General features: G+C 43.5%; 1 protein-coding gene across 1 annotated transcript in view; it reads right to left on the reverse strand.

Annotated features, from left to right (window-relative positions):
- The window catches only part of CNNM4 (cyclin and CBS domain divalent metal cation transport mediator 4), a 65,764-nt gene extending 56,444 nt beyond the window's left edge, over positions 1-9,320 (reverse strand). The window contains exons 1-2 of the mRNA XM_043980990.1: positions 9,273-9,320; positions 7,692-9,204 (exon numbers count right to left, since the gene is read on the reverse strand). Of these exons, the coding sequence (XP_043836925.1) occupies positions 7,692-9,204; positions 9,273-9,320 (1,561 nt within the window). The remainder of the gene's footprint in view (positions 1-7,691; positions 9,205-9,272) is intronic.
- Between the last annotated feature and the right edge of the window lie 14,417 nt (positions 9,321-23,737).

Genomic DNA, 23,737 nt, shown 5'->3' on the forward strand with positions numbered 1-23,737 from the left:
CCTAGCTACAGCTCAGCAATAGCACCAGAGGAAAAAAAAATGCCACTTTGTAAATTTGCTGCTGCTGTTGCTACTACAACTACTACAAAACACTTTTTGTTTTTGTTTTGTTTTTTTTTGTGAGGCAATTGGGGTTAAGTGACTTGCCCAGGTCACACAGCTAGTAAGTGTCAAATGCCCTGAGGCTGGATTTGAACTCAGGTCCTCCTGAATTCAGGGCCGGTGCTCTATCCACTGAGCCACCTAGCTGCCCCTACAAAACACTTTTAGTACATATCCCCAATACAGATCAGCAACTTAGTAGCTTCGAGCTAGTCTTCCAAAGTTGCCAGGGGAGCACCACAGTGCCACAGCTAGGGGGGGGTCAGAGCCAGGTCTCCATGCCTCCTCGGCAGCCTCTCACAGCTTCACATGCTGAAGTCAGCTACAATAAAAAGCATCATCTTCAAATGTGAAAGGCAGGAGCTGAGTTCAAAACCCACTGCTGGCATGATTGTGTGAAACACACAGACATGCAGGCAGACACACACACACACACACACACACAGCAAATATTCCTAGAAAAGAACGATTAGCAAAAATGGTGTTTCCTATATCCAGAGCTGGAAAGAACCTTTTAAGAACCTCCATGTCCAACTCCTTCCTTGAGGACACTGAGGCCCCAGAAATGAAGTAGCGAGACTAAGATTCCCACAAGTAACAAGTGGCAAAGCTGAGATTTGATTCCAGGTTCTCTGACTTCAAATTCTGCATTCGTTTCACTGCATCATAATGCCTGAGGGCACACTTTCATTTCAATGGTAATTATATAATGTCTTTTACCTTAATCAGAAGTATTATTTATTACTTGAAAAGAATTATTGAGCTTAGCTTCCTGATGTGAAAGCACAAAACTCATAGAGCTCAAATATCCTGGCAAAAATGTATAGAGGAAAAAAATTCAATTATCAATGGTCTATAATGTAGGACAAAATCTCTACTTAAAATAATAGCTGGGATGGAAATGTAAACGAAAGATTCACACATCTGTTAACTGTTCTTCCTTGCCCTGATTCTCAGTGATCAAGGCAGGCTGCTGTGGCACTTTCATACTTCAAAGTGCCCGTCTGGCCCCCCATCCCAGGGCACCAGCACCACTGTCCCAAAGGTGTGGTGCTAAAAAAGAGGTCATGTGCTGGACACATGTTGGCTGCTCAGAGATGCAGCCTCTGCTCTGTGTTCCAGAAGAATTATCTAAGAGGGGTTAGGTCCTAGCACCTGAGATAAATCTGCTTCAAAGCAACTTCTCCTAGAAACCAAATCACAGACCACTGAAGAATGCTACAGTGTTATATGGCAGTTCTGGTATAGGTCTGGACAAAATACCTATACAGAAAATACTAGCTAGTGGAAGAAGAGTCAGGGGACAAGATCCAAAGCAAATGGGAAAACTGAGGTGAAACCACCCATTGAAGAGATGAGTATGTAATTAAAGTATTTGTAGGCATTTATTTCCATTTGACCTACTCCAACTTTTTATAGAAGGGGGAGGCTGGGCTAGAGAAGCAAAGACGAGTCCAAGGTCACATTGTGAGTCAATGACACAGCTGGGCAGGGGACACAGAGTTTATACCTCACATTGGGCTAGATGGGTTGGGGGAGGCAGATAAGATGGTGGAAAGACAGGCTTAGAGTCAGGGAGGAGGCAGGAGCATATTGGAAGAGAGGTAGACTGATAAAGGCTGGAATGTGGATTTTTAAAGGCTCTCTGGAGCTTTAGACCTCAATCTTTACACAGTTGTAAGGTTCATTCCACTAGGGTGCCCTCAGGGCCTAGGACGGGGTCTTATCTGGGGCAGAAAGAACCCCACAATTTGGGCTGAGGCAGTTAAATCTTTCTAATCTACAACACTGCAGGCAAACCCAACTTCTAATACCAGAAACTGGTGACTGCAGAATTCAGCTAAGTTCTAGAAAGCAAGATTGGCTATGTCCTCTTTCCTCAAGAATTGTAAGCTACTAGAGGGCAGCACCTTGCCCTTTAAATGATTAGTCAGTCAGTCAGTCAGTCAGTGTGCTAGGTACTAGAGATTCAGAAAGAGGCCTCTCCCCCAAGAAGCTCACAATCTAATGGGGGAGGGGAGAGTAAACAGATACATACAAACAAACTATATTCAGGATAAATAAATGACTAAGAGTGGGAAGTCGGGGCAGTTAAGTGGCTCAGTGCATACAGCACCCTAGAGTCCAGAGGACCTGAGTTCTAATCATACCTTTGATGCACTAGCTGTGTGACCCTGGGCAAGTCACTTAACTCTGTCTTAAAAACAAACAAAAAAACCCCTTAATGAGAATTAATAGTAATCAGGAAAAGTTGTAGAAGATGGATTTTGTTGTTTGTCCTTTTCAAAGAGGACCATGACATTGGGGTGATGTCATGACTTGAACTGAATTGGATTTAAGTGAGAGAGGGCTGTGAAAGGTCACCAACCTCACTCTCTCCTCCAGAGCCATCTGGTTTCAGTGCCAAGAAATATATCAGGATAATTGGAGATGCCCCGGGGATGTTTTAAGGCAATTGGGGTTAAGTGATTTGCCAGGGTCAACACAGCTAGTAAGTGTCTGAAGTGAGATTTGAACTCAGCTCCTCCTGGCTTCAGGGCCAGTGCTCTATCCATTGCACCACCTAGCTGCCTTAGAGGATGGGATTTTAGTTGAGATTTAAAGGAAGCCAAGGAAGAGCATTCCAGGTATGGGAGACAGCCAGAGAAAATGCCCAGAGCTAAGAGATGGAGTATCTGTTTGTGGAACAGCCAGGAGGCCAGCATCACTGGATCAAAGAGTATATGGCAGGGAGTAAGGTGTAGAAGACTGGAAAAATAGAGGGGGCTAGGTTATGATGGGCTTTAAATGCCAAATACAGCATTTGTAATTGATGCTGGAAGCAATAGGGAGCCACTGGAGTTTTTTGAGGGGGGGTGGGGGATGATATGGTTGGATCTGTACTTTAGGAAAACCACTTTAGTGGCTCAATAGAGGATGGGATAGAATGGAGAGAGACCTGAGTGATATTGCAGAGGTGAAATCGAGAATGGTCAGAGATAGTCTCCATACCCTGGAATGTACTTCCTCACCTATGCCTCTTATACAATCCCAAGTGCCATTTCCTACCAAAGGCCTTTTTCTATTCCTCCCATCTTCTAGTGTCTTCCCCACAAATTTGCCTTCTATTTATTTCATATATTTTTGTGTACATGTTGCTTCCCCAGTAGATTGTAAGGGAAAGGCATGCTTCATTTCTGTCTTTGTATTCTAGCATCTAGTACAATGCCATGCACATAAAATGTTTGTTGAATGACAGAGAGAGAATGGAGTCTCTTCCAGCCTGTAGAAAATAGTTTCCAGGACCCTGAACTAAAAATCCACACTGGCTCTCCCAAGCCAAACCTCACCCCCCTTAATGCCCTTAATGACTAATTAAAGTCATTATAAAGTCTTATACAACTTCCACCTGCTGAGGCTTCTTTTACTGCAACCAAGAGAAACTAAGGCACAAAGAGGTCAAATCCAAGAACCAAAGAGAGAATCCTCTGAGTTCTACTGTTCTATCCCTGGCCCTAAATATCTCAATATATTTCTTCTTAAGAAATAGTTCCTCTTCTTCTCTTTACAGTCTGGCTAGGCATTTTTAGCCTCTAGCAGTTACATGAAAAAATCTGCTAGAAGCTTCTTCAGCACATTAAATTTCCAGAATACCTGGAGAGACCTCCCAACTTTGATGTTACAGTCTTCCCTTGTGGCCACATCCTCCCCTCTCTTCCCTATTCCCAAGCAGAGTCCCTTGAATCTTTCTATCTAAGAGCTACTTGTTCTTGTAAGGTTCCTATCCCTTATTTCAACTGCTAATGAAAAGCCTGGGTGTTTTAGATCCCTCAGTATCCTCCTGGGTCAAGACTTCCAGAGGTTAAAGAGTGTCTAAAGTGATGGTGGATTGCCTTCCCTGCATACATCACAGCATTATGTTTTACTGGGGACAGAGCTGGCCTTTCTACTGCATGGTACAGTGGGAAGGAAGCTGGGGCAAGAGGACTTGGGTTGAAATTCATTTACTACCTGTGTGACTTTAGGAAAGTCACTTAACCACTCTGGACCTCGGTTTCCTCATTTGTAAGACCAGGGGTTAGACTAGATGAGGGCTTCTTAAACTTTTTCCACTCGCAATTCCTTTTTGCACAAGAAATTTTTACACAACCCTGGGTATATAGGTATATAAAAGAGGTATACATAACCTTTCACCGTTGCCAAATTTCTCCCGACCCCCACATTCAGTTATGCAACCCATATGGGATTGCAAACTATAGTTTAAGAAACTAGGAACTAGATCACCTCTAAGATCTCTTCCACCTCTGGATCTATGATCCTGTCATTCTGTATACTAAAGTACTATGCTACCATCTTCCTTCAAGGCTGTGCCTAGAACACTGTAGATCCTAGGAAAGAAGGGATTAGGAATCTAGGGTGGGGAAAGAGCACTCTGGAGAGCCCAATTTTGGTTTATTTTTGGTTTTATAGCCACTGAGATTATTTCCCACATTGGGGGAAGGGACAGTGGCAGTGGCTGGAAGAGTTATTGGATTTTCCTTAGGTTAGAGCTTAAAGCTATTTGCTATTTTTCTCATTAACCAAACTGGGCTCGAGGTAAGTATTCAAAAATCCAGTCCCTCTGAATCTAGGGGTCTGGGAAACTATGACAAGGGCCAAATCCAATCTGGTTAAATCTTTATCTAGAATGTAAAGAGGAGAAAAGGGTGTTTAGTGAATGACTCTAGGTAGTCCCAGAATGTTCTAAAAGTTATGAAGGGAGGCAGCTAGGTGGCGCAGTGGATAGAGCACCGGCTCTGGATTCACAAGGACCTGAGTTCAATCCGGCCTCAGACACTTGACACTTACTAGCTGTGTGACCCTGGGCAAGTCATTTAATCCCAATTGCCTCAACCAAAGAATAAAATAAAATAAAATAAAATAAAAGTTATGAAGGATAGGCGAGGTGAAAGGGGAACATTCTGCATCATTTTCTGGAAAACATTTTAGAAAAGTCAAATCCTTCGAGGCTGTGGGACACAATGGATTAGAGCACTAGCCTCAGTGTAAGGGAAACCTAGGCTCAGGCCCCTGCTCTGACACATACCAACCAGCTATATAACCTTGGACAAGCTGTTCTCTTTAAGACTATAAGGTCCAGGGGGCAGCTAGATGGCGCAGTGGATAAAGCACCGGCCCTGGATTCAGGAGGACCTGAGTTCAAATCCGGCCTCAGACATTTGACACTTACTAGTTGTGTGACCCTGGGCAAGTCACTTAACCCTCATTGCCCTGCAAAAACAAAACAAAAACAAAAACAAGACTATAAGGTCCAGAGGAAGTTCTAAAATGCATCCATAAGGATTTCCTTTACTGAGAGTTCATACACCAATGAAATCATAGGTCCAGTCCAAAAAAAATAAAGTCAAATCAGCAGAAAAGGCAAGCAATCCATACACCATCATAAAAATGTTAAGGTCATTGGCCTGACATGACATTTGGTTGGGTGTAGGGTAGAGAGGTTATTATCACAAAAAGGCAACTGTTGACAGACTGGTGATTTAATTGCAGTAACACTGAACTACAAAAGCCCTAGGTTCCAATCCTGCTTCTGTTACCAACTACCTGTGGGACACTAGGGAAGTCAGTTGATCTCTCTGATCATTTCATTTTTATAAAACTGTACAAGGTCAGTTCTAAATCCTAAAATAAGGCTGAGTTATCAAGCTCATGTATCCCTCTAAAAGTCCCTCCTCAGGCTATAGATAAATTGAAGGCACCAGAGTATATGCTGGTTTCTTTCTGCTGAATTTCACACCCTGGTTTCTACTTCCTGGTGAGAACTCCAGGAAGACTGTCCCATTTTAAAGTGGGTGGGTCCTGGCTAGTTTCTCCTTAGTTCCTCATCTTTTAAACTGCCAAACCTAGCATAGAATTATAGATTACAAATAACAGATCCACAGAGGTCAACTAGTCCAGGGGTTGGCAGATCTTGCCCTTGACTTGTGAGCTGAGATTAGCTTTGACATTTTAAATGCAAATAACTTTATTTCAAAATGTAAAAATGGTTCACAGGCCATACAAAATAGCCTGCCCACTCCTCACCTGGTCCAAACCTCTCATTTTACAGAAGTTCACAGAAATGAAGTGGATTGCCAAGCCACAGTCAGTGGCAGAACCACCTAAGATGCATCCTGGCTTTTCAAGCTCTTCACAACCTGGCCCCCTTCCTATCTTTCTAGTCTTCTCATACTTCCATCTCCTCTACATACTCTAAGATCCAGTGTTACTGGTCTCCTTGCTGTTCCTGGAAAAAAAAAATCAAACCATTCTATCCCCCTCCCCACTCCATGCCTTTTCCCTGGATGTCCCCCATGCCTGGAATGTACTCTCAACACCAGTATACTGGGAGACTATGGACATTATTATTTACATGTGCTCTCCTTTAGAATGTAAGTTCTTTGAAGGCAGGGACTGTTTGGCTCTATCTTTGAATCCTCAGACCTTATGGAGGGCTTGATAAACAGCAATCACTTAATAAAAGCTTGTTGACTGCCTGAATTGTGGGTGGGGGAGAGAGTGAATCACCAGTTTAGTGGCAAATCTATAAGAAATAGATTGGGGGGGGAGGGTGGGTTACTCTTCTAAACCGAAACAAAATAATCCTGAGAACTACCCACCACTACAGCTCCATCTCCCAATAGCCAACTGTATTTTCCTGTCATCTTCAGCTCCTGCTAGTCCCTTTTTTAGCCAGACACCAGCAATCCAGTCAGTTCCCCAACTTGACTCCACTCCATGTTCCAGAAATAACTTACTGGGTCCTACCTCCCTCCCAGTCCCAAACTAAGGTTCAGAAGTCATTCCAAGGATAATGGGTGTAATTCAATCTCTCTATGGCTACCTTGACTTGAAAGGGAATGAGTCCAAAAGGAGGTGTCCCTACCTATAGGAAATGAGACCTAGAATGAGAAACAATTGTGGTTTTCAAAAGGAAGCCTCAGATAAACCCTGCCTGGTTCAGGTGAAAATTTTGTTTTCATCCCCCCCAAAATGCCCGTTTCTTTCTCTTTCAGCCTTCTCACTGCTGAAATCCTAGGATATATACTAGTCCATAAATGACTTTTTGACAGTGTGATTTCAGCCAGGATGAAAGCTTTAATGGAAGAAAGGGGATGTGTGTGCATTAGGTTTGAGACTGGTGAGTAAAACTCTCCTACTGCCTTTCTAGTCAGCCTCTTGAGAGGTGGCCAAGAACAGATGAGTCGGAAAAGTACAGAGCAAGAGAAGAAGGCCCATTAAATATGCCTAAAAGACCAATGAAGAGAGGCTGATGTCTGTGGCTTAGGAAGCTATGACACTACTATTCCAAGCACTGAATAATCTGCCTGCATTCCATTGAATTTTTAAAGCCTTCAAAGTGTTATTTGGAACTCTCCCCATTCCACCACCTGAAGAAATGAAACAAGGGATAGATTCTCTTAAATGCTTTTTTTGTTCCCCTCATAGGCAGTCACCCAGAGTAACAGGAGGTGATGGAGAAGAAAGCACAGGCTACATACAAACAGAATTGATCACAGCAGGTATAATCAAGACTCCACAAATAGACTTAATAGACCACTAGGCCTTACCCTTCTTGAACTCCTCTAGCATGGCATCCAGTTTGGTGTCATGGAAGACAAAGTGAACTGGATGATTGTAGAAGCGGGTGATGGTTTTCAACGGAGTGCAGTCATCTGGATCCACAAAGGTCAGATCCTTGACATAGAGAATATCTACAATATTGGACTGCTCATCCTCATACACTGGGATTCGGGTGTACCCACTTTCCATAATCTCTGACATAGTGTTGAAGTCCAAAATAGCATCATTTCTGATCATGAAACAGTCTTGGAGCTGGGTCATGATATCTTCCACCATTTTGGTCCTTAGTTCCAGGGCACCCTGGATCATATTGAGCTCCTCCTTCACCAGATCATTGTAGGGCTCTGTCACCTTCAGCATCTCCATCAGCTTTTCCCTGTTGTAGACTGTACCAATCTCCTGACCAAGAACATAATCCAAAACCTTGCTAATGGGATAACTTAAGGGGAAGGTGAGTAGCATAAACAATTTAGTAACATTGATTGTGCTGGCCCCCACGGCCAGGCCATGCCGGGAACAAAATGCCTGGGGTACAATCTCTCCAAAGATGACAATGCCAATAGTGGAGGAGGCCACAGCAACCACTCCAGATCCAATTAAATTATCCAGAAGGATTGTGAGGGTAGTGTTGACCAGCACATTGCCCAGAAGCAGGGAACACAGAAGGTAGTTCCCCTTCCTTCGAATGGGCTCAATCTTTCGGGCATACCTTTTCTCTTTCTCCTTGCCACAATTCTGTATGATCCTTAGCTCCATGGGATCCAAGGCCATGAGACCTAGATTAAGGCCAGAGAAGATGCCAGAGAACACAAGCAGCCCCACGATAAGTGCAATGTGCAGCCAGAGAGGCAGGAACTGATGCTCTTCCTCCGTGAGAAAGAGTAAGGAGTCCCTCCCGGGCCACCTTCGCCAATGTTGCCCACCCCAGGTGCACAGGCCATAAAGCCTCGAATTCTCACTCCTCCTTAGGTACTTGGTTTCTAAGATCAGCATCACGTTCGAGTTGTCTATGCTCAGGTCGACCAGTTTTTGGATCACGAGGTCCTTGGTGACCCCGATGCAGAAGTTGGATTGATGGACATCCTGCATGGACTCCAGCTCAGTGAAAGTGATGTGGCCATGGGTGAAGCCGTCCAGGTTGAGGCCATACAGCCTCAGCTTCACCTGGCTGCCCTCGGAAGCGAAGAGGATGCCCTCGGGGTTGGTCCCGCACGTCTTGTTGCAGCCTATCAGCCTCATGCCCAAGATCTTGGGCTGGTGCTGGCCCCAGGTACCCCCGACCCATAGCAGCAGCCCCAGCGTCACCAGGAGGAGGCGCCCTCGGGCCCGTCCTCCAGCCGGGCCCGGGCCCAGGCCCCCGCCCCCGCTGCCCGCGCCATGTTGCTCCTGCCGCCGCCGCCGCCGCGCCCCAGCGCCCCTAGCCCCCCGCCGCGCGGCCCGGCTCAGCGCTGCCGCTCCTGCTGCTTCGCCGCCGCCGAGCCAACTGCCCGGGCCGCGGGCCTGACGTCACACCGGCGGTCCGCCCCCCCCACCCCCCGGGCCACAGACACACACATATACACACACACCCGGTCCCACGCCCCCTCCGCCGGGAGCCACGCCCACTTCATTTGCATGGTGGCGCCTCCTTAAACCCCTTCCTCCTTCCTCCTTCTCCTCCCTCGCTTCGGAGATGCCGGCACCTATTGCCCTTGTTTAAGGGGGTCAGGGCTTTTAAGGTGGAACTGGGCTGGACAGGGATCGTACGACTTTTGTAGTTGTGCGGTGAGAGGGTCATTAAAGGTCATCCAGTCAAGCCTCCTCTTTGTACAGATAAGGAAAGGGAGGGAAGCTCAGAGAGAAGTGCCCAAGGTCACACAGGGAGTAAGTGACAAGTTTAGGATTTGAACCCGCGACAAATTAGCGCCCCACCCTCTCGGTCTTTTAATTTGCTCCATAGAATCATCCCAAGATTTTAGAACCCTAGAACTGAGAGAACCCTAGAAATCATTAAGTCCAACTCTGGATCATTACAAGAGCCTGTCTCAAGTCTCTCCCCACTCCAGTTCATCCTCCACTCGGCTGTAAATTGTTGTTACTAAAACGTGGGTCTGACCATGTCACAAACAACCTGCTTCGCAAAGCAAACGAAAAAACTCCAGCGGCTCCGTTACTTCCAGGATCAGATATAAAATCCTATGTTTGGTGTTCAAAGTCTTCATAACCTGCCTCACCACCTCCCCCCCTCCCCGCCTTTCCAGAGCTCATATTTCATAAGCTCCCCTTTCACCTCCCCACCCCACCCCTCAACATAGTCTTCAATCCAGTGTCGCTGACCTCCTTGTTTCTGGAACTAGAATACTCATCTCCTGACTCCGGGCTTTTTCCGATTAATCCTAGTGCCTTCCCTGGGCTTATTATCTCCAAAATATCCTGACTGTATCTTATTTGTAGATAGTTATTTGCATGTTCATAAATTCAAATCCAGCCTCAGACACTTACCAGCTGTGTCATCCTGGGCAAGTCATTTAACCCTGTTTGCTTCAGTTTCCCCATGTAAAATGAGTTGGAGAAGGAAATGGAAAACTACTTAAGTATCTTTGCCCCAAAAAACCCATATGGGGTCACAAAGAGTCAAATGTGACTGAAAGCGACTGAACAACAACATCTACATGTTGTCTCCCCATTATATCATGAGAACCCTGAAATCAGAGACTTTTTTTTTTGCCTGTCTTTATATCCCTGGTGTTTCGCACAGTCCCTGGCACAAATTAGTTGCTTAATAAATGCTAGGGGCAGCTAGGTAGCACACTGGATAAAGCACTGTCCCTGGATTCAGAAGTATCTGAGTTCAAATGTGGCCTCAGACACTTGACACTTACTACCTGTGTGACCTTGGGCAAGTCATTTAACCCCCATTGCCCCGAAAAACAATCAAACAAACAAAAATAAATGCTAGTTGGCTGACAGATTAGGAAATTGAGGCCCACCCAGAGAGGTTAAATACTTTGCCTAGGGTTTTACAAGTAAGTCAGAAGAGCAGCAGGATTTGAAATCAGATCTTCTGACTCTTCTGCTTCCTGTGGGTGACTGCATGTTCCCAAATACATAGGCAGACATATCAGAGGGGAAAGAATACTGAACTTGGGGAGCAGCTGGCTTCAAATCCCAGCTCTGTCACTTACCTCCTGGGTGACTTTGGACAAGTCACTTTACCTCTCTAGGAGGGATGGAGAAGTAGACTAGAGTTCCTATAAAGTCCTTCTTTTACAGCTAAAAGAAAGGAGGAAAGACATTAAAATTTGGGCCTCCTGACATTCAGTCCAGCACTCTTTCCATGACATTGCAATCTTTTCGTTTTAATTTCCTCATTCTTTTCATTACGTTCAACAAATATCTATTCAGCATCTGCTGTGAATAGAGAACTGTGTTAGAAGCTGGGGTAGATACAAAATTTGGTAATGGCTGGTTGCTGCAACATTCTCTTAGAGATTAGGCTTTTTTTTTTCTCAGCCTACCCAAATTCCACAGTATTTTCTGTTTTCCTCTCCATAATAATGTATGCTTGCAACATGAATATGAACAAGCCCTTCTGGAAGAGGGTCAGGAGTCAGTATCCCATTTATCATGGTTCCCTTATACCTCCTCTCTAGAACTGGTCAAATTTTCACAATTTCAGCTTACCCCCTTTTCTTTCGAGGTTAATAGCTCATGTTTATGTTGCTTATGTTTATGAAAAGATACATACATTTGAGGAATAACTGACAAAAGCCTATCATGTTCCACTTTTTCCTCCTCATGTCAGGGAGGCTCATGGGAGAATATGGACAAGTCTCAAAGAATCAGGAAGCATGGATGGGTTGGTCACCTGCTTTGGTGTAGGGATTAACCACATTAGTGAGACCAGAGATTCTTTGGAGCAGCAAAGCTGAAGTGATCCACCTTGGTTAAATAGTGTCAGAATTAGGAAAGTCAAGTCTATTTCACTGGGCTAATCCAGAGTCAGGGTTAGTTCCCCCATGGGTGTGTTCTGTTACTATTTAGGTCATGGAAATCATACATCTAGAGTAAGAAGTGACCTTTGAAACCATCTTGTCCAAACCATTGCCCCACAGAGGTTTAGGAAGGTTAAGCGTTTACTTGAGGTCACACAGGCGGCAAGGTGAGGAGTGGCAAAGCCTCCCCAGGAATTCAATCAACAAGCCTTTATTAAGCATTTAGTAGGTACCAGGTATCAGGCATCATGCTAAAGCTGGGATTACAAAGAAAGGTTCCCTGCCCTTAAGGAGTTAGCTCACATTCATCTGTGCAATGGGGATTTTATTCCTGGATTACTTGGGCGTAAAGTACTTTGTAATTTGCAAAGTTTCATCAATAAAAGTTATTCATACTATTCCCAGGGCTTTAAGGAAAGGAGAGTGAGCTGTCATTGTTAGTACCCTAACCTCTCTGTCTCTCATTCCCTATCTCTCTCTGTCTCTCTCTTTTCTGTCTCTCTGTTTCTTTTTCTCCTCTCTCTCCCTCTTCTCCCTTTCCCCAAATTCCTTGAGGCAGCTGAAGAGCTATGACACCTTGCAGTGTGTGGGCAGGCAGGATGAAGGATGAGAGGTAGTGGTTTGGGATCAGAAAAATCACTTCCTGAATTGCCCAGACTAAAGCTTTGCCCTCCCCGTCAGTGTACAATTATTTATTGAGTACTAGGCACTTTAAGTGTGAATTAAAAGTTAATCCTCTCTGACAAAAACAGTCCAGAGGAGCTCCAATACACATGAATGCACTCATTTCAGACTTTTTGTGTTAAGGGCCCCCACACCAGAGGCATTTTCAGCCTCTACAGACACATAATCTATTCTAACTACCCCACCCCACCCCAAAATACTGCCACTTCTGTTTATTCTGTTTATCCAATTAGACATTAAAACCAATCCTTGATAAGGAAGGAGCAACTACTCTTGGTGATAATATCCTTGGATTAGGAAGGAGGAAGAGAAGAGGAGAACAATGGATGAACTGGGGAGCTGGGGCTCCTGGGTTCCATGCCCACCTCTGTATCTATTAGGGTATTATTGGGAAGCCCAGAAAATAGAATGACAGTAATCTTGTCATTAGTGGGAGGGCCTAACCTTAGCAAGTCTGATGGCACTTGCCCCAATTCCTGTTCTGTTGAGCAAGAAGCTGCTATCTAAATTGATGAATGCTCACAGAGCAGACCCTGCTCAGGGGAAAAATAAGAAGGAAACAGCTGGAGTAGGCAGGTACAACCTCTGACCCTCAATGTACTCATTCCCCTCCCCCACTCCAACAGGCCCTAACCCTGGGCCCCACAAGGGCATGTGAAGTACTATATTCTGAGAGTAAACCCCATTCTAGAGGGCCTGGCTCAACCGGAAGAGAAGATTCTCCAAGCCCACCCATTCTCAGCTATTTTGAGCAGAACTTAAACTAATACTCTCTGCCCTTTTCCTCTTTCACTGTACTTAGTTCTCTGATTCCCATGATAATTGACAGTTTGGTTAAATATATACTCGTCCTTTTCAAACATGTACTATCCCTCAGAAGCTCCCAGATATCTGCGTTGTTTGTAGGAACAAAGAGAGAAGAGGGTTTATTTTTTGGGTTTTTTTTAGATCCTTAGGTTAAAAAAAAAGTTGTCATTCACAAGCAGAGGGTAAACTAATTCCTGTTTCCTTGTCAGACTGTTGTAGGATCCAATAAAGAAGATTCAGTTTCTGTTAAAGCTCAGTCTAACAACATCCACCCCTGAAAGGGAAACAAATAAATAGGTGTATCCCATCTCACCACCAACAAACATTTATTGAGGACACATTCTCAAGGGATTTTGGGGAAAAAGGGTTTGAAAAATCATAAAAGGTCAGAGCTGGGAGGAAACGAATTCAACATCTCATTTTACAAAAGGAGAAGCTGAAATTCAGAGATTAAGTGACTTGCCTTGAGTCACACAGCAAATAAGTGGTAAAATCAATGGTGAACCTTCAGTACTCCTAGGCATGTTCCCTAGTTCAAGAAAATTCTGCTTTCAGCACATTGTGTGAACTCCCCTATCCAAACTGGGATTGGGGTTGGGGATGGACTATGGACAAAAGTCACAGCATTAGCAGATATGAATGGATTGGCAGTACTGGTCAGCCAGTCGATAACCATTTATTAAGTGCCTACTATGTGCCAAAAGTAGCTAAGTGGTGCAGTGAATAGAGCACTAGGCTTAGAGCAAGGAAGACTCATCTTCACAAGTTCAAATCTGGCATCAGACACTCACTAGCTGTGTGACCCTGGACAAGTCACTTAACCCTGTTGGCCTCAGTTTTTCATCTATAAAATGAGCTAGAGAAGGAAATGGCACACTACTGCTGTATCTTTGCCAAGAAAACCCCAAAATGGGGTCATGAAGAGTCAAACACAACTGAAAAGACTCAACAACAACTATGTGCCAGGCACTGTGATAAGCATGGTTAGGGTAAAGACTATCATTCCCTGTCTGGATTTATAAGATAGTTTCAAGAGAAACTATATATAAATTTAAAAAGATAAATAACAATATAGAATAATTACCAGATGAGTGCCAAAGATAATATGCATTAAAGGAATCCCAGAGAAAGTGATTATAGGGCCTGGTATATTGTTGGCACTTTCCAATTGGCTGTCAGTGATAAAGAAATAGATAAGGGAACCTTGTTTCCATTTCATTAATAAATTTATTAAGTACTACAGTATCAACAACAATATGTGTTGATCAACTGTGATAGACTTGATTCTTCTCAGCAATACAATGGTCCAATCTAGTTCCAAAAGATTCATGATGGAAAATGCTCTCCAAATCCAGAAAAAAAAAGAACTGTGGAAGCTAGATGCAGATTGAACCATACTATTTCTATTAATATTTTTTGTTGTTTTTCTTTTTTGAGGTTTTTCCTTTTTGCTCTGATTCTTCTCTTATAACATGACTAATGCAGAAATATGTTTAATGTGATTGTACATATATAGCCCATATCAAATTACTTGCTGTTTTGGGAAGGGGGGAGGGAGGGGAGGGAGGGAGAAAAATTTGAAACTAGAAATCTTATAAAAAACAAATGTTGAAAACTACCTCCAAATGTAACTAGAAAATAATAAAATATTTATATGGAACACACACACAAATTATTAAGTACTTACTATGGGCAAGCCACTATGCTAGGTACCAGGAATACAAAAACAAAGGCTACAAAGACTACTTGGTATCCCAGTCCGCAAAGAACATTATGGGGATACAACGCACAGGGTCTACAATTTCTTTTTTTCGCTGGGCAATGAGGGTTAAGTGGCTTGCCCAGGGTCACACAGCTACAATTTTTTTTTTTTTTGGTGAGGCAATTGGGGTTAAGTGACTTGCCCAGGGTCACACAGCTAGTAAGTGTGTAAAGTGTCTGAGGCCAAATTTGAACTCAGGTCCTCCTAAATCCAGGGCCAGTGCTCTATCCACTGCGCCACCTAGCTGCCCCTACAATTTATTTATTTATTTTTTTAAATTTATTTTTTTTAGTGAGGCAATTGGGGTTAAGTGACTTGCCCAGGGTCACACAGCTAGTTAAGTGTCTGAGGCCAGATTTGAACTCAGGTACTCCTGACTCCAGGGCCGGTGCTCTATCCACTGTGCCATCTAGCTGCCCCTACAATTTATTTTTAACTAGAGGGTAACCATAGTAGGGATAACAATACTTTAAAGAGAGAAAAGGATCTTAATGGGCGAGGATGAACAGGAAATACACTAAAATGGGAAATGGGAGTGCCAAGTTTAAAGAACTAGAAGTCCAATAGGGTTAGAACATTTAATTCACAAAGGGGAGTAATATGAAATAAGGCTAGAAACACAAGTAGATATCATTTTGTGGAGGGCCTCAAATGCCAGGCTGAGGATATTAGATACTTCAGTGGTCCCATTGTAGCATTTAAAATGATATGTGGTCATCTTATTTCTGTCCCAAGTTTAGGGACAATTAGCTGGGGTTTCTAATTTATTTGTTACTTATAAATTAGAAGCTTAAGCACCAGTTTGGGGCATTAAGCATTTATTAAAACATACCAAATATTAGTAAAGAGAGAACACTTGTCTCAGAAAGTTAAGAAAATGTCTCTTTATCTTAGAGCTCAGCCTGGCCTGCTTCTTCCTCCAAGTCCTCCCCCACGAGCCTGTCAGAGAGTCTAACTCTGAGTGTGGAAGCTTCCTTCGGGTCTGGAGGAGAAGTGGCCCTTCCACACTGCTCAAAGCTAATTGGCTAGCATCATTCAAGTCTATTGTTTTTTTGGACTTGAGAGTGGTCCATGAGCAGAAAGTGCTGAGGTCAGAGTTCAGAGAACACACCCTCTGAGGGCCAGGCTCTCAGGCAGGTGTGGTTTCAATCAAATCAACTTTGAGTTAATCAGCAAAGTCAATCCAATCAGTTTTTTTTTTTTTTTAGTGAGGCAATTGGGGTTAAGTGACTTGCCCAGGGTCACACAGCTAGCAAGTGTTAAGTGTCTGAGGTCAGATTTGAACTCAGGTCCTCCTGAATCCAGGGCCGGTGCTCCATCCACTGCGCCACCCAGCTGCCCCTAATCCAATCAGTTTTAATATTATCCTGTGTTGGGGGGAAGGGGGCAGCTCTGGGTATCCCAAAATCCATTATTTTCTCACACCATGATATAGATATTTCTTCCAGCTGTATAGATTGTTGTTTGATTCAGAATGCACTTTTTCATCTTATGGGGTTCTTGCTCATGTCTCCTGGTAAATCTTCCATGGTCAGTCCAACCAACAAACTGGGGCCTTCCTCTAGACCCCCTGACATTGTTGTTGTTCAGTCATGTCCAACTCTTCATGACCCTATTTGGGGCTTTCTTGGTAAAGATACAAGAGTGGTTTGCCATTTCCTTCTCCCACTCATTTTATAGATGAGGAAACTGAGGCAAACAGGATTAAGTGACTTGCCCAGGGTCACACAGCTAGTTAGTATGTGAAACTGAATTTGAACCCAGGTCTTCCTAACTGCAGGTAAGGCACTCTATCCATTGTGCTACTTAGCTGCCTTCCAGACATTGACTCGAATTATCTGTTATTCTCTATGCCAACGCACCTCTCTCATTATATCCTTGTATTCAGCATCTCCTGAGCAGTTTTTTTACCCTAGAGCTGACTCCTACTCACCATGTACCTCTCCATTCTTCTTTAGGTGATCAGCAGCTCCATCATGACACTGCAGCTGGATTTAGAATTGGACCCAGGAGGAGAAGTAAGAAGGCTAGACCGTATTTGGTAAATTGTATAGGGCTTTTAATAATGCTGTGCTTCTCACTGAAACAAAGGCCCATCTTTTTATAACATCAAGATTCTTGTACTGCATGTTATATGACCATAAGTCATGGAATATCACAGTTTCTGAAGAATTTAAGTTGCAGACTGAGGAGTTCATATTTTATCCTATAGGTAAGGGAGAGTCACTGAAGGTTATTGAGCAGACAAAGTCATAGTTAGATCTTTGCCTTAGGAAGAGTTTGTGGGTGTGGTTTTGTTTTGTTTTGTTGGGCAGGGGGTAGCAGTGAGGGGGCCTGGGTAGATAATGGATGCTATACTCTGCCCTGGTCAGACCACATTGGAAGCATAAAGTTCAATTTACATTTTAGGAAAGATCATGATATGCTAGATAGAGCAGGGATCAGCAGACTTTTGCATGGTTACAGCTAAGAATGGTTTTTACATTTTTAATAAAGTTTTATTGTATTAAAAATGTAAAAAACTGATCAAAGGTAGCTGACTATACAAAAATAGGGTTCAGGCCAGATTTGGTCCTTGGGCTATAGTTTGCTGACCTATGGAAGGTGACCAAGAATTTGAAGAGACTTGAAAGCATGCCATATAGGATCATTTAAAAGAAATTGTGGAGAGGACAGCTAGGTCATGCAGTGGATAAAGCACTGGCTCTGGATTCAGGAGGATCTGAGTTCAAATCTGGATTCAGATACTTGACACTTGTTAGCTTTGTGACCCTGGGCAAGTCACTTAACCCCCATTTCCCTCAAAAAACAAAGAAAAGAAATTGGGGAGGGGGCAGCTAGGTGGTACAGTAGATAAAACACCAGCCCTGGATTCAGGAGGACCTGAGTTCAAATCTAGCCTCACACACTTGACACTTACTAGCTGTGTGGACCTGGGCAAGTTGCTTAACCCTCACTGCCCCTCAAAAAGAAAAGAAAAGAAAAGAAATAGGGATGTTTAGCCTAGAGAAGAGAAGACTTTTGTGCGACATAATAGCTGTTTTCAGTTATTTAAGAGACTGTCATTTGGGGGAGGGATTAGACCTCTTTTGCTTGGCCATAGAAGGCATAATGACTAGGATCAATGGGAAGAAGTTCTAAAGAGATAGAGTTAGGTTTGCTATAAGGAACAACTTCTTTTTTTTTTTTTTTTTTTTTTTGCGGGGCAATGGGAGTTAAGTGACTTACCAAGGGTCACACAGCTAGTAAGTGTCAAGTGTCTGAGGCCAGATTTGAACTCAGGTACTCCTGAATCCAAGGCTGGTGCTTTATCCACTGCACCACCTAGCTGCCCCCAAGGAACAACTTCTTAACAGAGCTATCTAAAACTGGAATCGGTTGGCTGGGGAAGTAGTGTATTCCCTTCACCAGAGGTGCTCCCATGCAGGCTAAATGACCACTTGCCAGGTAGGTTGAGAAGGGGACAAGACGATTCCCAAGATCCCTCCTCATGCTGAGATCCTATGGCAGCAGTGAGACCACTTAGGAGGTCTCCTGTTGCAGTAATCCAGGTGAGCTGTTGAGAGCCTGAACCAGCAAGGTGGCAGAGACAGAATTGACAACATTTAATAGTTAACTATTGGTGGTAAGAGAGAGGCAAGAGGCAAGATTGACTTCAAGGTCATAAACATGGATGACTGGAATGATGACGGCCCATCAGCAAAGATAAGGAAATTTGGAGGAGGGGGAGGCTTTAAAAAAATGAGTCGTTAGGGGGCAGCTAAGTGGTACAGTGGATAAAGCACCAGCCCTGGATTCAGGAGGACTGGAGTTCAAATCTGGCTTCAGACACTTGACACTTGCTAGCTAGCTGTGTGACCTTGGGCTGAGTTCAAATCTGGCCTTAGACTCTTGACACTTACTAGCTGAGTGACCCTGGGCAAGTCACTTAACCCCCATTGCCCACAAAAACAAACAAAAAATGAGTAGTTTCAGATATGTTGAATTTGACATACCTACAAGACATCCAAGGTGGACATGTCCTATGTGAAGTTGAAAATGTAATACTGGAGCACAAGAGCTATACTGACATCAGATATATAGATATAGAAATCATCAGTTTAGAGTGAAGACCTTAAACCACAGCAGCATATGAGATCACCAAGGGCAGTATATAGAGAAGAGGACTGAGTTCAGAGTCTTAGAGGATATTCTGGCTTAGGGAGTGGAAGACTGATATTACCCTATCAAGTAGACTAAGAAGGAGCCATCAGCCAGGGAGGGGTAGGAATGAGGAGAGGCCAATGCCACAAAAGTAAGGGAGGAGAAAGGATGCATCAGTATCAAAAGCTACAGAGAGATGGGGAAGGAGGCCCGAGAAAAGCCAATGATCCAACAGCTAACCTTGGAGCAAACAGTTTCCATGGAATGGCAAGCTAAGAAACCAGATTCTAAGGTGTTGACATTTGAGTGGGTGATGAGGTGGTGGAGGTATTGAATGTAAATGATTCTTTCTAGGATTTTGGTGATAAAAGGAAGAAAGAAAGCTGGACCTATGAATTTTCAAGTCATAGGTTTTGGAAAGTACTATTTGGTTAGTCCTGTAAAGACTAAGGGCAGCATTAGTTATGGGAATTCCCTTTGCAATCACCAAGGAGTATACCCCTGCTCCACACACACTTTAATTGCTGTGTATCTTGTTGTAGATATCTTGCTGCATCTTCCCGGGTAGAATATAAACTCCTTGAAGACAGAGACTTTCACACTTTCTCCCCTAGTGGTTGGCACATAGTAGGCACTTTATAAACAAGTCTTAGAAATCCATATTATATCCTTGTGAATTGATTGATTGGTACAACTTGGGGTTTGGGATGGAGGTCTGGATACCTGGGGACCTGATACAGCACATGCTGGGCCAAACCTAGGAAGGCCTCAGATACCTGTGAGATTAAAATTGGATATTAGATCATAAATCTCCCCCACTTAACCTTTCCCTTAATTTATCTCCCAGACTAGTAAATGGAAGAAGCTTCTGGTTTTCTAGATAGAGCCTTTATTGTATGGTAGTCACAAGGTGATGTTGATTAGAAGGGTAGGAAAGTAGAAATACAATACAAATCGTCTTAAGTCTAGGCTTAGTCTATATTCTGTATAAAACTCACCAAAACCGAAGGCCACCTTTGGGGAGAGAGACCGAGTCAAGCGTGTGCTGTTAACTGAGAGCCGGGCCGAGTCAAACTCCAGTCCGCGTCTGTCTGTGCAGCGCAGCCAGGAGACCAGCGGAGCAGAAAAAAGCCCCACTTCCGTTCTCTCCTTGCCTTTTCAGCTTGCACCCCGGAAGTCGAGTGCATAGCAGGCAGTCTGACATGCACAGCAGGCGCACTGGCGTGCGTAGCTCATGCCATTGGTCTCCTCCCAGAAAGGGTGGTCCTTAAAGAAAAACTGGCGTCTTTCAATTATCCTAACCAACTGTTAAAAAAACTTTCATATTTTTTTACCACATACCAGACCTAGCATAAAGTCAGGTACATGTCCTACATAAGTTCCAATCATTAGTGCCCTCCCTCCCCAAACTGTTGTTGCTGTTGTTGTTGTGTAGTTGATTTTCAGTCGTGTCTGATTCTTTGTGACCCTATTTGCCAACCCCATATTGTTTCTAAGAATCCAGAACTTAGGGACAAGTATTTCAGCTATCTCATCTGAGTGTATTGGGAAGAACACCAGCCTTAGTGTAGGGAAGATTGGAATCTTCTACCTACGAACTGGGTGACCTTGGAAAAACCACTTGCCTGCAGGGTATCACATGTTTCACTTATAGAATGAAGGCCTTAGGCAAGATAGCCTCTGAGGTCCCCTCCAGCTCTGGATCTATGATCCTGTGATTGCCAGGTCAGTGGCGGCAGTATCTGAGGCAGGATATTGCAAAGGTGAAATCAACAGGCCTTGGCAACAGATTGGAGGTATAGCAGGTGAGAAATAGTGAGGAGTTGAGGATGGATAACACCAACCTAAGGGACTAGGAAGATGGTATTGCTCTCAATAATAAGAAGAAAGGTAGGAGGGAGGGAGGATTTAGGGGGAAAGAGAATGAGTTCCATTTGGGACATGGAGAGTTTAAGATGTTTGCTGGACATCTAATTTAAGATGCCTGAAAAGCAGTTAGAGATGTGAGACTGAAAGTCAGCAGAGATGTTAGGGCAAGATAGGTACATTTGAGAATCATCAACATAGAGCTGATATCTAATCCATGGAAGCTGATGAGTTCACCAAGTGAAGTAATACAGAGGGAGAAGAGACCCCACGACAGAACCCTGTGGGACACTTAGGCCTATAAGGGAGTAGAAGAGGATCCAGTAAAGGAGACTAAGAAAGCGCAGTCATATACGTAGGAGAAGAACCAGGAGAGATTGATATCCAGAAAACCTAGAGAGAAGAGAGTATAAAGGAGAGAATGATCAACAGTGCCAAAGGCTGCAGAAAGGTCAAGGAGAATTAGGATTGAGAAAAGGCCATTGGATTTAGCAACTAAGAGATCATTGGTAACTTTGGGAGAGTAGTTTTTGTAGAAGGATAGAGTCAGAAGCCAGATTGCAAGGGGTTAAGAAAAGAACCGTAAGAGAGAAAGAGGAGGCACCTGTTGTAGATGTATTGCCTTTTTGAGGAGTTGAGCTACAAAAGGCGGGAGAGATATTATGATCGTTAGCATGGATAAAAGGGGCAAATTAAGATTTTTTTTCAGGATAGAGGAGACATGGGCATGTCTGTAAGCAGTAGGAAATGAACCAGGGAGAGATTTAAAATAAATGAAAGAGGGCACAGTTAGGTGGCACAGTGGATAGAGCACTAGCTCTGAATTCAGGAGGACCTGAGTTCAAATCCAACCTCAGACACTTGACACTTATTAGCTGTGTGACCCTGGGCAAGTCACTTAACCCTCATTGCCCTGCCAAGTAAAATAAAATAAGTAAAAGAGTGGGGATGACAGAGAGGACAATCTGTTAGAGGAGACAGGCAGGGATAGGATCTCTTGTGTAGGTGGAGAGGTTAGCTTTAAGAACCTTTTTTTTTTTTTGGCTTGGCAATGAGGGTTTAGTGACTTGCCCAGGGTCACACAGCTAGTAAATGTCAGCACCTGGGTCTGGATTTGAACTCAGGTCCTCCTGAATCCAAGGCCAGTGCTTTAGAGGTTAGCCTTTGTAAGGAGTAAAGCCACCTCTTTGTGTAGGCAGAGATGAAGAAAGAGAGACTGGCAGAAGGCATCTGAGTGATATGAAATGAGGAAGAGAGGAAATGAGGGAGCTTTCAATGAATGGCCTAATTTTTTTTTCTGTAAAATATGAAGCAAGATTCTCAGCTGAGGGGGGAGGGTGGAAGGTGGAGGGTAGAGAGGGGGAGCAATGAGAGGTTTGAAGTAGAATGTGGAAGTGTCACTGTGGAGAATAGAATAGGAAGATAGAACAGGATTTTTTTAAGTGAGGCAATTGGGGTTAAGTGACTTGCCCAGGGTCACACAGCTAGTAAGTGTTAAGTGTCTGAGGATTTGAACTCAGGTACTCCTGACTCCAGGGCCAGTGCTCTGTCCACTGCACCACCTAGCTGCCCATGGAACAGGATTGAGGATAGAATAGGGAGATAGAGCAGGATTGCCTACCACCAATGAGGGTCCAGTTGAAGATGTGTAACATATATTTGTAGCAGACCCAGTCAGAACGGTGGTGTGATTTTTCTCCACCTTCAAATGGTGAGAGTGAACCAGGGTTTAGGCATGCCTGAGTTTAATCTGTGATATGACAAAGGAGCTAGGGATTCAAGAAAGGACTGTATGGAGTTGAATTGGTTCACAAACTAGTCAAGATATACAGAAGAGGAGAGAGTGGCTGGTGGAGGGGAGATAGCTTCTAGTTTGATTGTACATAGTTCTTTGTATGTTGTCTTCCCTATTATGTTATGACTTCCTTGAGGACTGGGAGTTTCTTTTGTCTTTCATTATATGCCTGGCAAATAGTGGGTGCTTAATGCTTATTGACTGACAAAATACTCTCCTTTGTTATCATTTCTATATATCTTGCCCTCTCCTATTAGAACATAAGCTCCTTTAGCGCAAAGACTTCTCTTTGTTTTTGTATCCCTAACACTTAATGAGCACAACAATCATCAAATAGTAAGCACTTAATAAATGCTTTTTCATTCATTCATTCCTAGCAGCATTCTTTTGTGGTAACTAAGACTGAGAAGCAAAGTGAGTACCCATCAAATGGGGAAAGTTTCTTTAGAAACTAATAAAAGAATGCAATGGAATATTATGATATAAGAAACAATATGAAGAATTTAGAGAAACTTGAGAAGGTTTACATGAACTGATACAGAATAAAGTAAGTAGAAACAAAAGAGTAATTCACACAGTGACCACAACAATATAAGAAAATGACATTGAAAGATATCTGAACTCTTAATCACAATGATCCCATCAGAGGAATAATGGTGAAGCTTCCCTCTTCTCAGTAGAAAGGTGATGAATTATCTGTGTGGGATGAAGTATGTATTGTCATACATGACTAATGTATATGTTGGTTAGTCAGACAACAAGCATTTATTAAGCTCCTACTATATTCCAGGCACTGTAATAAGTGCTGGGGATGCAAAGAAAGACAAAACAATTCCTACCCTTGAGGAGCTCACAGTCTAATGGGGGAGACAATTTGCAAACAAGTACCTACAAACAATGGAATACTATTGTGCTGTAAGAAATGATGAGCAGGCAAATTTCAGAAAAATCTGGACTTAAGTGGACTAATGCTGAGTGAAGTGAGCAGAACTGGGAGAACAT

The sequence above is a fragment of the Dromiciops gliroides genome, chromosome 2 (assembly GCF_019393635.1).
Source record: "Dromiciops gliroides isolate mDroGli1 chromosome 2, mDroGli1.pri, whole genome shotgun sequence".
NCBI lineage: Eukaryota > Metazoa > Chordata > Mammalia > Microbiotheria > Microbiotheriidae > Dromiciops > Dromiciops gliroides.